Source organism: Xenopus tropicalis, chromosome 4, assembly GCF_000004195.4.
Source record: "Xenopus tropicalis strain Nigerian chromosome 4, UCB_Xtro_10.0, whole genome shotgun sequence".
Classification (NCBI taxonomy): Eukaryota; Metazoa; Chordata; class Amphibia; order Anura; family Pipidae; genus Xenopus; species Xenopus tropicalis.
In genome coordinates this window covers 28073405-28090030 of record NC_030680.2, presented here as the reverse complement: position 1 = coordinate 28090030, position 16626 = coordinate 28073405, and the positions used below count along the sequence as shown (strand labels likewise).

Sequence of the window (16626 nt, the reverse complement as noted above, 5' to 3'; positions counted from 1 at the left end):
TGGGATGTGATAACAATATTGTAAATGTTTGTTTATTAAAGGAACAGTAACACTAAAAAATGAAAGAGCTTTAAAGTAATAAATATATAATGCACTGTTGCCCTGCACTAGTAAAACTGGTGTGTTTGCTACAGTAACACTACTATAATTTATATAATAAGCTGCTGTGTAGCCATGGGGGCAGCCATTCAAGCTGGAAAAAAGGAGAAAAGGCACAGGTTACATAGCAGTTAACAGATAAGTTCTGTAGAATACAATAGTGTTTTATCTGTTATCTGCTATGTGCCTGTGCCTTTTCTCCTTTGAATGGCTGCCCCCATGGCTACACAGCAGCTTATTTATATAAATTATAGTAGACGTTCTAAAGTAAACACACAACTTTTACCAGTGCAGGGCAGCAGCACATTATATTTTAGTTACTTTTATACACTTTCATTTTTTGGTGTTACTGTTCCTTTAATATTGTGTGTTTTGTTTTATTAACATTTGTAGTAGGATTCTCAAAATAATATAACATAATGTAATTGTTTTATCTTAGGTACTTGTACCAACAATCAAGCTGATGACTTTTTGATGGCTAATGGTAAAATCACAACTAGCGCTGTAGCTATGGCCGATTCTTTTATGGTGCATAACCCAGACAAGCCTCGATGCAAGAGCATTCCTCCAGTACATCCTAAAACTTGCAAATCTCCTCTCTGCGATCTCATCATGGGACCGTAAGAATTCATTTTAGATTCATTTTCATTCGCAAAGTAATGATATTGGGAAAATGTATTGTGAAAGGTTTCTGGGTACAGAAAATATCTTGCTTTATCATTTCTAATACAGCACCATGTATAAATACAACCTGCAACATACAGCATAAAATTTTACTTTGTTTAAAAAAAATACACATTTATTGTTGTTGCTTGCTTGTGTTCTTGCTTGCTCTTATTAGTGTTTGGGAAACCTACTAGCTTTTACTGGTCTTTAAGGCAACCAAAAACATAAGATTTGAATTTCTGCCCTAACATCTCAAGTAATTCAGATATTCTATAAAAGGATGTTATTTAGTTAATAATTAGTTGAGGTGGGATGCAAAAAATAGCATACCAATAAGACAATGATGTTACATTTACCAGTCCATTGCCCAGGCTCAAAAACTGATATTATATGTTGAGTTAATTTAACTCAATGAACAAAATTCTCACTATTCATCTCATACATTTTCTTTTAGAGAGATCATCTATGAAATTTGTGTTCAATTCAAATGTAGACTAACCGTAGTGTGCCCTCCTGTTCTCCCAACTTATACCAAACATAAACTGTAATTGTATCATGGTTTATCTTCCAGCATGGGAGGAAAAAAGAGGGAAAAGGACTAAATGAAAGAGAAAAGTCAAAATTGTACAGGGGCAAAGGCGAAGAGATATTTAGAACAACCCAGATAAATTGAACAGAAATAAGAATACAATTGTGGATAGAATAAACAGTTTGAGAAACACTACTTTTAAAAGCCATTTATCCTTTCACATATCACAGGTGAACTAATTCTCTGTTGGTTTTTATTTAAAGGGTTTTCCAAAACTGCCATGCATTCCATTCACCAGAACCTTTCTACAAAGCATGCCTTTTGGACAGCTGCAATAAGGCCAATTCAAACAATGAATGTACAAGTTTACAACATTATGCTTCAATCTGCGGTGATCGTGGTGTCTGCATTCAGTGGAGAAGCCATGCCTCAACTTGTCGTAAGTTTCCTATTCAGCTCTTTCGCATTAGGTCAAACCCCATCACTAAATATCGTTGCAGCATATACATGTTCTATAAAATCATCTACTTTATAATAAGAGGAATAATTTATATCTTTCTTTTGTTTTAGCAATGACTTGTCCTTCTGACAAAGTGTATAATGCATGTGGCCCAGCTCTTCCTATAACCTGCCAAACTATGTAAGTAGCCATTCCTGTGTAATAGATTCTGGGGGAAAATAATAGAACCTTTAATTACTAATTTTTATGTATCAATTAGTATATTTGTATAATACTGAAATGTAAGTAATGAAGTGATATATATATATACATATATATATATATATATATATATATATATATATAAGCATGGAAACCACTGGCACTCACGTTTAAAGCACGAAACCTGCCTGGGTGCAGCCTCAAAACTGGAAACAAAATAGAAAATGACGAAGCCGCTCTCACAGGACTTATGTAAAAATAGAAGTTCCTTTAATGTGATGGTGGACTAACGTTTCGGCTGAACACCTCACTCTCACTTTGAGAAAGGCTGAGGTGTTCAGCCGAAACGTTAGTCCACCATCACATTAAAGGAACTTCTATTTTTATATAAGTCCTGTGAGAGCGGCTTCGTCATTTTCTATTTTATATATATACATATATATAAACAAGTGTAGAGACTGCCGGCACTCACGACATCAAAAGTTAGGATTGCCTGGGTGCAGAGTTCAAGAAAAGTATGCAGGGAAAAATACGGAAGCCGCACGCTCAGGTCTTACGAAAAAAGAAAAATGTTTTTTATTGCCAGGAGATGGTGTAACAGCCGAAACATCATTTGGTTTTGCAACTTTGACAAAGGCTGGTGTTGCAGCCGATCTTGGCATTAGAGCAAACGTTTTGTTTTTCATAAGTCCTGTGAGTGCGGCTTCCGTTTTTCTCCCTGTGTACTTTTTTGAACTCTGCACCCAGGCAACTTTAATAATATTTTCTATCTATCTATCTATCTATCTATCTATCTATTTATATATATATATATATATATATATATATATATATATATATATATCCAAAAAAGACCAGCAACACCGAGTTATGTTCCAAAAACAATCAATTGTGTATTAAAAACGCATGAACAGCCAACGTTACGTTTCGGTCCCCATCGGGACCTTTCTCATTCATATTGAATAAACTGGTTTATATATATAAACCAGTTTATTCAATGCAAAATGAATGATAATATATTTATAATATTTACTAGAGATTTTTTGCAAGTTTTCATAGCAGTTTATAGTTAATTCATGCTTGCAAAATTATTAATTAGGGAAAAGAGAAGATTTGTTACCTTTGTTGTCTTAATGCATAGTCCATGAAGAGCATTAATTCACCAACCCCTAGTTTGAAGTACATTTTTTAATTGCTGAATCTGTGTGATCCTTTTTCAGACCAACAGATGCAATGGCACTGAAACATGACAGACGTGTTATGGAAGGATGCTTCTGTGCCAAAGGCAGCATGCCATTTAGCATGGCAACTGATGTCTGCGTAAGCAGCTGTGGTGAGTATATGTAAAGAAAGGAGGAAGGCATGTAGGCACCCCCTCCCTGTTCCACAAATTGTGAATCATAAATCATACATATTTACAATTTAGGGAACACTGGTTGGGGCAGTGTTTTAGGAGGAAACATCTGAGTGAGATTTTAGACAGAGGAACAGAGGTCTTGCATCATGCTCAAAACATATTTTTTTACTGATAAATGGTTTTACCAAAATCCCTTTTTATTAAATTTGATATTAATTATTCATTGAAACAACTGCAAAACTGCATTCTCAGGAATATAAAGATATTTTACTTAATTTTACTGTAGGTTTAAAAAAATTTTAAACTTTTTTTTTATTTGGCTATGTATGTACTAATATGGCACTATGAAGATAGATTTCCCTGGTTAGGGTGAACTAATCAAAATGAAGCAATTTCTGATCAAAAACAAGTTTGTTTTAACTCCTGGTATGTGTGGATATTCCTTCATTCTTCTGAACTGTTTTTTTTTTTCTTTGTTTCTTCTAGGATGTGTTGGGCCAGACAATGTTCCCCGCAAGGTATTCATTTTTTGTATTCATATATAAGAAAATAAGTATGGTTGTTTTTCTAGACTTTTGCCATCATTTTAACTTTAAAAATAGCACTGGTGGTTTGACAGTTTAGATAAAAATAAAACATATTTGAAAAAATCTTTGCCAACCTTCTTCAACCTTTGCTAAGCCAAGTGGTAACCTTATGTACATATTGTTTTGACTTTTTTCATCTATTTTCCTGTAATATTGAATAGCATTCCATGTGTTCTCTGGAAAAAAACACACAGAAGGGTATTTTATGGTCCTCTGATTTACATTCACCTAATATTCTCATATAGCTCAACTGTAAGATAAGCCCTACATGTTACTATTCTGACCTTGCTCAAGTCAAAAAAGTTTGCAGGGAGTTTTACCTCTGATCAATTAGAGCAGAAGTATTAAACACTGTTCCTTTTTTTGCAGTATGGAGAATCCTTTGAGTATAATTGTGAGACCTGCACATGTTTGAAGGGTGGTCGTGGAATAACCTGCCAAAGACACCAGTGCCATCATGTAAGAAATGAGGAGTGTACTCGGGAAGGTTTCTACAAAGTGACTCAAATCAGTGCTACAAACAAGTGTTGTGAAGAAACTGTATGCAGTAAGTATATAATACACTTATTATCAAGTTATGTGCACTAACAGCAAATCCTCTACAATCCTGTAATCTGCAGAAAAGAAAAAAGCCACACTAAATTGCTTATGCATGTTACACCAAAGAATAATTCCCAAGAGACAAGACAGGAAAAAACTCAGCCAGAGATCATTCACCCAGATGTCTAAAGCTGTGCGGATTTGGTTGAGCTGTTTGGTTAATGTTGACCGTATTCTTTGCATAATTCCAAAACATAGTTCACAATTCTAAGCAACTATGATATATAATTCAATTTTGTCAAGAATGTCGATATTAGATATCAGTTTTCCAAGCAACAATGTTCTGAAACCACCATTTTTATAATTTTTTATTTAGTGAACTGAATTTTTTTAATTCAGCTCACCTCAGAATTCCAGTGTCTAATTTTTTTTTCTACTTTTCAAATTATATTTGTGATGTTTGCAAATCAATGTATATCAAATTAATGCAACCGAATATGCTTTAAAAAACTAATTTTTTTATAATCTTCTTTGAAGGATGTGACCCAAGTCGTTGCTCAAATACCTTCCCTAAATGTGGGCCTGGATTTGAACTTAAGGGGGGCATCAAAGAAGGGCATTGTTGTCCTACTTATGTTTGTGGTAAGTTTGTTGTAAAGTGATAGATGGTTTCTTGAAAAGCAGTGAAGTTTTTTATAAACTTCTATATAGAATTCAAGAGAGATGTGGGACTGTTTTCATGGTTATAAATTGAGAAAAGAAACTTAATTTAAGGGTTTGTTATGACCTTGTCAATACTAGGTTATTTCTTGTTTGATCCTATAAAAACTTTTTTGATTACCATTACTATTTTAATTTCACTGTAAGTTTTGGATATCACATGTTAGGAGATACGTAACTTACACAAGTAAAAACAGCTGATGCATTTTTGCATGTCTTTCTTTCAGAACCAAAACATGTTTGTGTTAGTGGAAACGCTGAATACTTGGTAAGCAGCATTTTTGAGAGATGAATAAAAAACTAAGTCCACTTAGGTTGAGACATCTACCATAGCTATTCAAAATCTAGTTTTAATATAAATATGTATACATGTATAGAAACCAAATATGAGAAATAATACTTATTTCCCTTGTTTAGCGTAGGTTCCACACTTCTTCACCCTATAGTGGAGCAGGTTGCTTGTGCTTTTCTAAGTGATCCAGCCCCCCCGTTTTTTTTGTGGCGCTGCTCTGAACACCCCAATTTTTCCATTGGCTTTTACAGGGAAGATATTTAAACTGCTGCCACTCTTACAGCTTCGAAGCTACACCCCCCAAACTTGAATAACATAATCATGGGATCACCCTGAATGAAACAGCGACATTTGCTGGATGACCCCCCCAAAGTGGGAGGGGCCAACAACAGCCAATCAAATGTCACCCATTGACTTTTATAGGGAAAATGGAAACTGCTGCCAATCTTACAGCTTTGAGGCTACACTCCTCAAACTTGAATCACATAGTCATGGGGTCAGTCTGAATGAAAATATGATGATTTTTGGATGCCCAAATGTGGGCTGAGCTGTGAACAACCAATCAGATTTTACCTATTGACTTGGCAGAAATTCAACCTGCTGCCATTCTCACAGTAATAATGCCGGGGTCCCCATACGTCACAGGGTTAGGCACCAGGTAACTGTGGTTCAATGTTAGAAAAGTGTATGGAGCCACCAACAGCCAATCAGATTTTACCTATTGACTTTCAATGGGGAATTTCAACCTGCTGCCATTCTCACAGTATTAACACCAGGGTCCCCAAACTTTTCACAGTTAGTTAATAGGGGACTGCAGTTTTAGTTTTGAAAAGTTGGTGGAGCCACTAACAGCCAATCATATTTCACTTATTGAATTTTATTGGTTTGATGTAGGGTTGCCAAACTTTGCCCAGTCAGTCACTGCGTGACTTCATACTGAAGGTTAGAAAAAGTGGGTGGGGCTGCCAAAAGCCAATGACATTTCTTTCATTGTTTTCAGTGGGGACATTTTAACTGCTGCTATTCTCACAGCTAGTCAGCAGGTATCTGGTTCAGAGATAGAAAAAGTGGGTGAAGCCACCAACAGCCAATCAGATTTTAACTATTAATTTTCAATGGGGAAATTCAACCTGCTGCAATTCTACCAGTATTAACACTAGGGTCATTAGGGGACTGCATTTTTAGGTTTGAAAAAGTGGGTGGAGCCACCAACAGCCAAACAGACTCCTTTATTGAATTTTTTTGGTTTAAATTTAAAATGCTGCCTTTCTCACATTATTTATGTCAGGGTTCCCAAACTTTGCACAGTCAGTCACTGGCTAACTATGTATTCAGGGTTAGAACAAGCCAAATTAAACAGCCAATCCATTTCCACCCATTGAATTTCATTGGTTTATATTTAAACTGATGCCATTATTTAAGTATTAACTGCAGGGTTGTTAAACTTTCCAAAGTTAGTCACTGGGTATTTGCCATTCAAAGTTTGAAAAAGTGGGTGGAGCCAATCACATTTCACCTATTTACTTTCAATGGTGAAGTGTAAAATTTTTGCAAAGTTGGTCACGGGGGGACTCCAGTTCAAAAATAGGAAAAGTGGGTCGGGCCACTAACAGCCAATCAGATTTCATCCTTTGACGTTTAAATTTAAACTGCTGCCATTCTTTAACTATTAATCCTAGGGTCCCTAAACTTTACAGAGTTAGTCACTGGGTAACTGCAGTTCCAGGTTAGAAAAAGTGAGTGGAGCCACCAACCACCAATCAGATGTCACTCATTGACTTTCGTGGGGAAATTTAAATTTCTGCCATTCAGACATTATTAAAACCAGGGTCCCCAAACTTTGCACAGTGGTTTTTACTATTTAACTATGGTCCAAGGTTAGAAAAAATTAGGCAGAGCCATCAACAGATCAGATTTCATTCAGTGACTTCATGTTTTTCAACCCAACATGAAGTTTGTTATCAAACTTCTCTTTCTGGTCTTTTTGTTGTTGCTTAAGCTAAACATGTCAAACAGGGAAACTAAAGCTTACTCCATGTTTGGTCAATATGAGTTAGATAATTATATTAGCAGTATACAACCCCCCTTCAATCTTTGTTGTGTTCTATTTATCTGCCTTGAAAGAATAAAACATTAAGCAGCTTTGATTTCCCTATTGAGCTACAGAAAAACAAAACAGAGTAACATAAGAAGCAGGATGTTGGTAAATATTCAGACAGCCCTTAGATTAAAATGGGATTGAAACACATAGACCTGTTCAGTTTTTCTGTTAGCTAGCTAGAAACAATCCCTTAAAACATAATACCACCCAAAAAAGTAAAATCTATGGTATTAGGAGTTATGCACTTGAGTGTCAGCACTGTAGTTTAATGCTTTATAGCAGGTAAGCAGTCAAAAATTTCTTTGAAATACACAACTGAGGACAAATATCCTCAAAGTTGCAATGAGTAGCATTGACTAAAGACACATTTATTTTATTATTTTTATTATTAACTACAAATATTTACAAAGCTCCACTGTGCTGTGCAAAAAATTAGGTTTACCTACACAAACTGACACAAGATAAATGTGTCAGTTACATTTTTGTAACATGGTTAATTATGGGTAATAGCTGGCATTGCAATACTGTGGCCTAAAAAAGTTATATTTTTATCATTTGTTTTGTGTTCCCACAGCCTGGATCTCATGTTTACTCAGAGAAGTGTGAGAGCTGTATCTGTGAACAACATAAAAACAACTTTACAATAGCTTGCAACCCAATTGTCTGCAACATACACTGCCCAGCTGTAAGTAGAGTGCAATGAACATTGAAATATTTTCAAATCTTTTTTTTTCCCTTTCACAAAATATGTACTGTATTTATGCAATCGAACAAATATCTTTGATATCTATAACTGAAATGTGGAAAGCATCCTGTTTTAACATTAGCTTCTATTTACTTCAACAGGGTTTTAAGGTAAAGAAAAATTCCCCATCTGACTGTTGTGGTACTTGTGTGCAAACCAACTGTGTGGTGAAGTATGGTGGATCCAACCGACTTATGAATGTAAGTTCAGTCATAGCTTAAATGCTATGCTATGTAAAATTATCTGCCCACAATGTATATGTAGTTTTTGTATTCATTTATTATTTTTGTTTTCAATGTCAATTAAAAATGTCTCATTTCGGGGTGTGGCTAGCCATGCACCAGCATGGATGTGTTTTAGAGAGCTCCCAAGGAAAGATTGCTAATCTACCTCCATCCACCTGCCATAACCTGCCCAAAGTCTCCCATCCTCACCCAGGCAGCCTAAACAACATCCCACTGCCTGATTCCAGGGAAAACGGAGCTCCCTGACCCAGTCTGAGGCCGGAACCGAGTGCGGCCTAGTAGACGCGAGAAGCCGGGGACTCAGACACTCAGACGGGGACTCACTGGGAGACACAGGAAGGGTGGACAAGCCCTGGGACCCCTGGGTTCCCCTCTTAACCCCATAAAAGCCCTGCAGAGCAGCCTTATTAGCAAAGCTTATTACAACAGCACAGGGCCCTTCCCAGCACAAGCTTGCTGCACATAAGAGGCAAAGAACTCCAGGCTGCCACAGGAGCCTAGCCTGCTTACCAAACACCTACAAACTTTTACCCTGCCATATACCAACTGCCCACATTTGGAACTGGACACAGGGTGGCAGGATAGTCACTGCATACAATCTGCAGATCCTGACATTCATACATTCATACAGGAATCCCCCAGCAGGCTACAGGACTATAGATTGATAAGACCTAACTTAGAGTGGGAAACAGCTCCCATAATATCTACCTGACCAACTGCAGTAACTCGAACACAAGTGCTGGGAAATGAACATCTGTAAAGTTAATACTGCAAGGAATGGTAATGACACAGGGATGGCAAGCTAAACAACTGCACTGAATCAAGCCCCGTGTGCCCAATCCTGAATCTGGCAGTCTCCAATACTCTATCTTAAACTTACCCTAGCGTTCACTATACCTACACCTAACAATGGGTGGCAGCAAGACACAGAAAACAAAGTTGGACACGGCTGCCAAACTAGAACAATTTGCACGACAACCGTCCCAAAATAACACTGATCCCAAAAGGGCCCACACTGAATCGAGTAACCCTCCTTCCCCTCCACCGCCTCAACCAGAGACGGCTACACAACTACTCCTGGATGCTATAACTGATTGCCAGACATCGCTATCAACCAAGCTTGAGGAGGTAAAGACAGACCTCTCCTTGCTGTGGGCAGATCTCCAGAACATACGTGAGCGGGTCAAGGAAACAGAGAACAGAATATCCACTCTGGAAGAGACCTGCAACCCACTTCCCTCCGCATTAACCCGCCTTGACACAAAACTCAAATCCTGCATGGATAAGCTAGACGACTATGAGAACAGACAGAGGTGCAACAACATCCATCTTGTGGGCCTCCCAGAGAGGGTGGAGGGTGCAGACCCGGTGGCCTTCGCTGAAGGTTGGCTTAAAAACTCCTTTCCATCGGCTCCCCTCTCACAATTCTACACGGTTGAAAGGGCCCACCAAGTGCCTGGAAGGAGCCCTCCTCCAGGTCCACCCAGACCCTTTCTAATCCGGCTCCTCAACTTCAGAGATCGTGATGCAATACTTCAGGTGGTGCGGCATAGCCCAGATGTCATGGTGGAGGGCAAGAAAGTCTTAGTGTTCCCAGACTTTTCAGCAGAGCTACAGCATCAATGGGGAACCTTCACAGCCGTCAAACGCAGACTCCGTGAAGCCAATTTGAAATATGGTATGCTATACCCAGCCAAACTGAGGGTCTAAGCCAGCGACAGAGCCCTCTTCTTCCAGACGCCACAAGAAGCCAACAACTGGCTAGATATTCGCGGACCCCAATCACCCAGAGCCAGACCCAATCGATAAAACCAATAGTAACGCATGGGTAATAAATGTGACTTACCAATATGACAGGTGAGACTGCCTACTTCTAATATACCAGGGCCAACCACTCAAACCTAACACCACTGACATCTCCATATATTGGGCACATATAACGGGCCTTCTTTAGCCCAACACCACTGACAGAAATTCCCCTCTGTGAGGATATGTCACCACTGCCACTTGATAGCACGTAACACTGTGTGCGACATCAGGAGCATGACCTCTGAACCAATGCAACACTAGACAATACTGCTATACTGAGAGCCACAACAACTCCCAACACGTTTTACAATGGGTGGACACACAGGAATCTCACCCCTTGGGGTTATGATTTCCACATAAGTTTGGTTAAGGGATCAATACCTGCCAAGTTATAGGTCAGGTCGGGTGGGATGGGTCTTTTTGGGATTGTGTTTCCTTATGGTTCTGTTTATGTTTGTTACATGTCTTGGTTCACTGGCGTAATATTACATGGCACTAGTACATCAAGTATGAGCATTTTGCCCTACTCTCCACAAACACTAATTAACTTCCAAGATGAAGGGTTCACTTAAGCTACTCTCTTGGAATATCAGAGGCCTGAATTCCAAATTCAAACGGGCATTGATGTTTGATTATGTAAAAAAATATAAGCCTGATCTCCTACTACTGCAGGAAACCAACCTGGTGCGCCAAAGACTGATGGCACTCAAGAGGCCATGGGTGGCACATGCTTACCATGCCACCTTCTCCTCCCATGCCAGAGGCACCTCCATTTTAATTCGCAAAGGCATCCCAATGGAGATGCTAGACTTAATAACTGATCACTATGGCCGATTTGTTTTAATTTCATGTGTCCTATTTAACCAACCTCTCACCTTGGCCAGTGTATATACCTCCGCCATTCAGCCAAGACTTGGTAGATAATACAACAAATTGCCCCATACCGGGTGTGGCCACACTGGGGCATACATACACTGGGAGATGTGACCAATGCTGGGGCCCTGCTACCTAGGAGTCAGATCAAACACATAGATACTGGAGACCTATTACCCTGGTTCTCATACTTACAACTCCAACAGGCCTTCCGACACCAATTCCAAAGAACCATAGTCCCCTTTGTGCTCACTAAGCTTGAAATCACCCTTCGAAACCCCTCCCCAAAAAAGTTGATCACCACTGTATACTCTCTGCTCCTCTCTACACTCCAATCGCCCTTTCTCACAGCCCAAAAAGCTTGGTGCCAAGACATACCGGAGCTGCACAACGAAGACTGGGAGGAAGCGACAGAGAGGGCCTATGACTATTTGATCTCTACAAGAGACAAACTAATCCAATTCAAAATCATTCATAAACTCCATCTGACCCCCTTATGGCTATATCGAATGGGAATTCGTGATTCGTCTCAGTGCCCTAAATGTGGTGCCCCTGAAGCTGACTATTTTCACTTAATGTGGTTATGCCCACAAATACACTACTTTTGGGACCAGTTTCTTGACCACATCCAAAATGCAACATCTTTACCTAAAATACTCGATCCCAAGATTTGTTTATTTGGCATTATAGATGATATTATTCCTAAATCAGCATCGTGCATCCTCTTTAGAACATTATTGTTTTATGCCAGGAAATGTATCCTCCTGCAATGGATGGCACACTCTCCCCCAACAGTCCCTACTTGGCTCAATTTACTTAAAGCCCTTCTGCCACTGATACAACTCACTTACACAGCAAGGGGATGCCCCCAAAAATATGACAAAGTATGGGGAGGATGGGTCCAGGCTATGGAATAGCATTACATAATCTTGTCCCAAAGAATCCGAATCCCACTGAGAACCCCAGAGGCCACTTCACCCTCTCTGACGGAAGCTTTAACATTACCTTGAGTAGGTTGTTACTGATTACATAAGTCTGTATATATCCTGACATGAACAGAATACGCTTGTAGAACCAATGTCATAATGTTTAATGTTGTTTTATGTTACAAATGCAAAAATAAAAACCTTTGAAAAAAAAATGTCTCATTTAACAAAATCTTGCAATTTACCCTACTTTATTTTTGTCTTATAATTTAGCCTGGCGATGAACTGCCCTCCATGAATGATAACTGCACAATGTACAAATGCTCATTAATCAATGATCAGTTCGTCACCACTGTCTCCCAAACCTCTTGCCCCTCATTAAATGAAGAAGACTGTGAGCCTGTAAGTAATCCATATTTGCCATAAGCAATAACGCATATTCACATTATACCGTATTTTGCATAATGTTATTGTGTGAAGACTATAAGGTGTCGCTAAATTAGGTTGTTGGTTACAGAAGGCTACATAACTAAATGCAATATGATCATGTATATATCATATGTATAATACCTGAATGCATATTTTGTATAGGGCTTCCAGAATTCTTATATTTGTCTATTTTTAAGCAAAACTGATTACTCAGTTTAGCAAGTTACATGTCCCTACTGGTTTATGTTATGGAAACGTCCTGCTTTACCATTAAATGCAAGCTGAACAGCTTTCTAGCCACTGTTTAATCCCAGTCCTCTTTCTTTACCTAAAGAGCATAGTCAAAAATGTCACACTGTAATTGTTGTCCATTTCTTGAAACCTCAGTAAAATATTAAAGCTACCTGTGGTTCAAGGCAGTAGTCAAGACATGATCTACTTAAAATTATGTCTCTCAAAATGACAGACCTGCCCTGCTGTTTGTTGCCTACAATGGCCTATATATATACAGTATATATATATATATATATATATATATATATATATATATATATATATATATATATATATATATATATATATATATATATATATATATATATATATATATATATATATATATATATATATATATATATAGGTACTTTTGACTAGCGGCAATGAACAAGGCTTATAAGTTAGACCATGGTTCCCCACTTTTTTTTTTTTTTTTACCTGTGAGCTACATTCAAATGTAAAAAGACTTGGGGAGTAACACAACCATAAAACATGTTCCAGTAGGTACCAAATAAGGACTGTAATTGGCTACTTGGTAGCCCCTTTATTGACTGGAAGCCTACAGAAGGCTCTGTTTGGCAATTACACTGGGTTTGTGTGCAATCAAAGCTTGCCTCTTAAAAATTAAAAAATAAGGACCTGCTTTAAGGTCACTGGGAGCAAAATCCAAGGGGTTGGAGAGCAAAATGTTGCTCACAAGCCACTGGTTAGGGATCACTGCGTTAGACAGACTAATATTATTAATTGCTGTCAAAAGATGTCAAGAATATTGCATGTGGCAAATGCTATTTTCCAAAGATACTAACAATTTTTCTTCAATACCAGGGAAGCATTCAACATAATGGATGCTGTAAAACATGTAAGTACTTTATATATTTATTATGATTTTATAGATTTCCATACCTTTTTATTTATATAACATCCATTATACAATTATTTTATTAAAAAAATGTGCTTTGAACAATGCAAAGGGCAATGATGTGGTAAATCATGGCAATTTTCCAGTGGTGATTAAATGCTAAGCCAAGGACCTCAGACTGTAATTCCCGTGTCTTTTATGGAGCAAGGCACATGAACCTGTGAATCTAGTTGAAAGTACAAACTAATCAACAGCTTATATTTGAATATAGTTTATACAGTATATAGAGATGTCTTTGGCAAGATAAAACATAAAAAGGATGTCAGTCATGGAGTCCTATAGGGCCCAATGTGGCTCCCTGTCTTCCTCTCTTCCTTACTCTAATGGACCTTTCATTTGAAGCAGCGTAGGTGGTTTTTCACGGTGAGAGCAGTGAGGTTGGGGAATGCCCTTCCTAGTGATGTTGTAATGGCAGATTCTGTTAATGCCTATAAGAGGGGCCTGGATGAGTTTTTGAACAAGCATTGTATCCAAGGCTAATGTGATACTAAAATCTACATTTAATACTGATGTTGGTATATGTGTACCTGTTTATGTATGTAAGTGTATAGATAGGTCACTATAGGTTTGTTTGCTGGGTTTACTTGGAAGGTTTGAAGTTGATGGACTCTGGTCTTTTTTCAACCCAATGTTACTATATAACTCCTGTGTGACTGAATGGGCAGTACAATTGCTTTACCTGATTCTAAGATTAAGTTACTAAAACAAATCTTATTTATGATTGCAAAGCAGAAGACAAAAGCATTGCAAAGTAAAAAAGAAATAAAAAATATAACAGTCAGCCAATCTTTTTGGAATAAAATAGAAAATGTTTTAATATTAATAAGCTAAATGACATGGAGATTGATAATACAGTACTACAAAATGTATATAACTTGTTTGTTACATTTAGCAAAGTTTTGTTGGTTGTAATAAATTAGTATTTTTTTTTAAATGGCTGCAATGTAAATACCCTACAGGTATCCAAAAGAAGAGCTCCTGCAAGCTACAGGCAGTTGATGATTACTTGACCTACCAAGGGTGCACATCAGTGACAAGGGTCAGAATGTCTCGCTGTGAAGGATCTTGTGGAACCTTTTCAATGTAAGATAAAAATAACTGTTACATAAACTAAATCTTGAATATTATCATATACATATATATGGTGCCAATTACTTGTTGGCAGATTCTAATACAACTTTTTACCACAAATATTTTTTGTGGCAAAATTGCTGATTTGAATTTGACTGAAAGTGCACACAATCTTAAAAATATAATGTAAAAATGTGGAATCTTAAATCTTAGTTCATGTCAGTGCGAGTTGTACTAGCAAAATTCAAGCTATTTTTTAATTCGAGTTTTTGAAAATAACTTTAAATTTAATAGACTCATTGAGAAAGTTGTGAAGAATGTAATATAAATTAGTTTAATCTTGTTTTTACACAATCTAGTGTTTGCGTTTCAAGTTTTATTGAGCACACATTCAATAAATTTTTCATTCATAAATTTTCACCATTGTGATTTGGAAAGAAAAGACTTCTGTGTAAGCCCCCTATAGTAATTTATATGTAACATCAATGTATTTTCTCTGTATAGGTACTCTTCTGAAGAAAATACTATGTCCAAAAAATGTTCTTGCTGCCAAGAGGTTCAAACTGCAAGAAATAAAGTCACCCTGAGGTGCCCTGATGGAACAATAATTGATCATGAGTACATTGATGTGCAGGAGTGCAAGTGTACTGGCACCAAATGTCATGATGGAAACGTCTAGTCTAAACATTTAAATCTTTCAGGAGGTAGTCTAATTCAATGAAAACAATTAAATTATATAATTATCTCTTTACTTTCAAAAAAATTTATTCTTGATTTGTTTGATTCATACATTTGCCTCCTAAAAATAAAGTTCCTTCTTATGCATTGAAATGCAGAGTCATTCATTTTTTGTAGTTCTTGTAACACTGGTCAATAAGGAAATGAAAATATTTGTTGTTTAGTGTGTTCATGCATAAATTAATGTACCTGATATGAGACAAAGGTAGAGTGAACTAATGCATGTGATTGGGCAAGATTGACTGAATGGTGATGTCAATGTAGACGCAACCTGCTGTATTGGGTGGGGCATGCAAGAAAGAGAGTGGAGAGCATGTAAGAGACATATGGTAAGCAATCAGCATTAAAAGATGTTATAAAATTATTTTGAGGAGTTTTGTGAATTTGCTCCTTGTCAGTTCTCCTGAATTCTCCTTAATTCTGTTAATTCTCCTCAATATCAAAAATATTTTCACATATTTTCTTAAAAATCATAAGAGAAATGTGGTATTCTATTTTCCTTATATCAATTACACCACTTACCACTTACACTTACACTAAACAAATTACGTATGTGAGATAATAATATAGAGGAGGTGACATACATAATAAGATTTAAAAGTAGCTGTTCTATCTTATAATGGGATAGGAGAAACTTCTCTTGTCAAATATACATTTTTGTGCTCTTTGTAAATTAGCAAATATTCAGTTTCATAACAAGATGAGAGTGTTTCAAGTTTCAAGTTTTATTGTCATATACAAATAACAATGAAGTATCATTACCGTAATAACATTTTTTGACCCGTGTTCCTCCCAACTTTACATAGACAAAAAAAAAAATATATATTAAATATAATAAAAGTGTGCAATAAAGGTACAAGTATTTACAATAAAAAGGTAATAAAATAGGTTTATAGTTTATTTTTCACTGGCCAGCTTACTAACATAAGGACCATACACAGAACTGCAGATGTGAGGATTCCTTACAAGCAATCCTGTACCAGAGATGAGAGGATTTTATTGTTATATTGTGATTGCAATTTTATCTTGGTTTTAGTAAAATA

The 16626-nt window shown here is 37.1% G+C and overlaps 2 protein-coding genes across 2 annotated transcripts in view; both read left to right on the top strand.

Annotated features, from left to right (window-relative positions):
• The window catches only part of LOC100485405 (mucin-2), an 89752-nt gene extending 81234 nt beyond the window's left edge, over positions 1-8518 (top strand). The window contains exons 60-69 of the mRNA XM_031900771.1: positions 539-719; positions 1558-1733; positions 1865-1934; positions 3176-3288; positions 3799-3830; positions 4269-4446; positions 4977-5081; positions 5387-5427; positions 8127-8237; positions 8399-8518. Of these exons, the coding sequence (XP_031756631.1) occupies positions 539-719; positions 1558-1733; positions 1865-1934; positions 3176-3288; positions 3799-3830; positions 4269-4446; positions 4977-5081; positions 5387-5427; positions 8127-8237; positions 8399-8518 (1127 nt within the window). The remainder of the gene's footprint in view (positions 1-538; positions 720-1557; positions 1734-1864; positions 1935-3175; positions 3289-3798; positions 3831-4268; positions 4447-4976; positions 5082-5386; positions 5428-8126; positions 8238-8398) is intronic.
• A 3911-nt stretch (positions 8519-12429) lies between these two features.
• Positions 12430-15558, top strand: LOC108647348 (intestinal mucin-like protein). Its single transcript, XM_031900591.1, has 4 exons — positions 12430-12552; positions 13681-13714; positions 14734-14857; positions 15350-15558. Exons 1-4 carry the CDS (start codon positions 12445-12447, stop codon positions 15522-15524), a joined length of 441 nt encoding a protein of 146 aa, XP_031756451.1. The 5' UTR covers positions 12430-12444; the 3' UTR covers positions 15525-15558.
• Positions 15559-16626: the final 1068 nt, after the last annotated feature.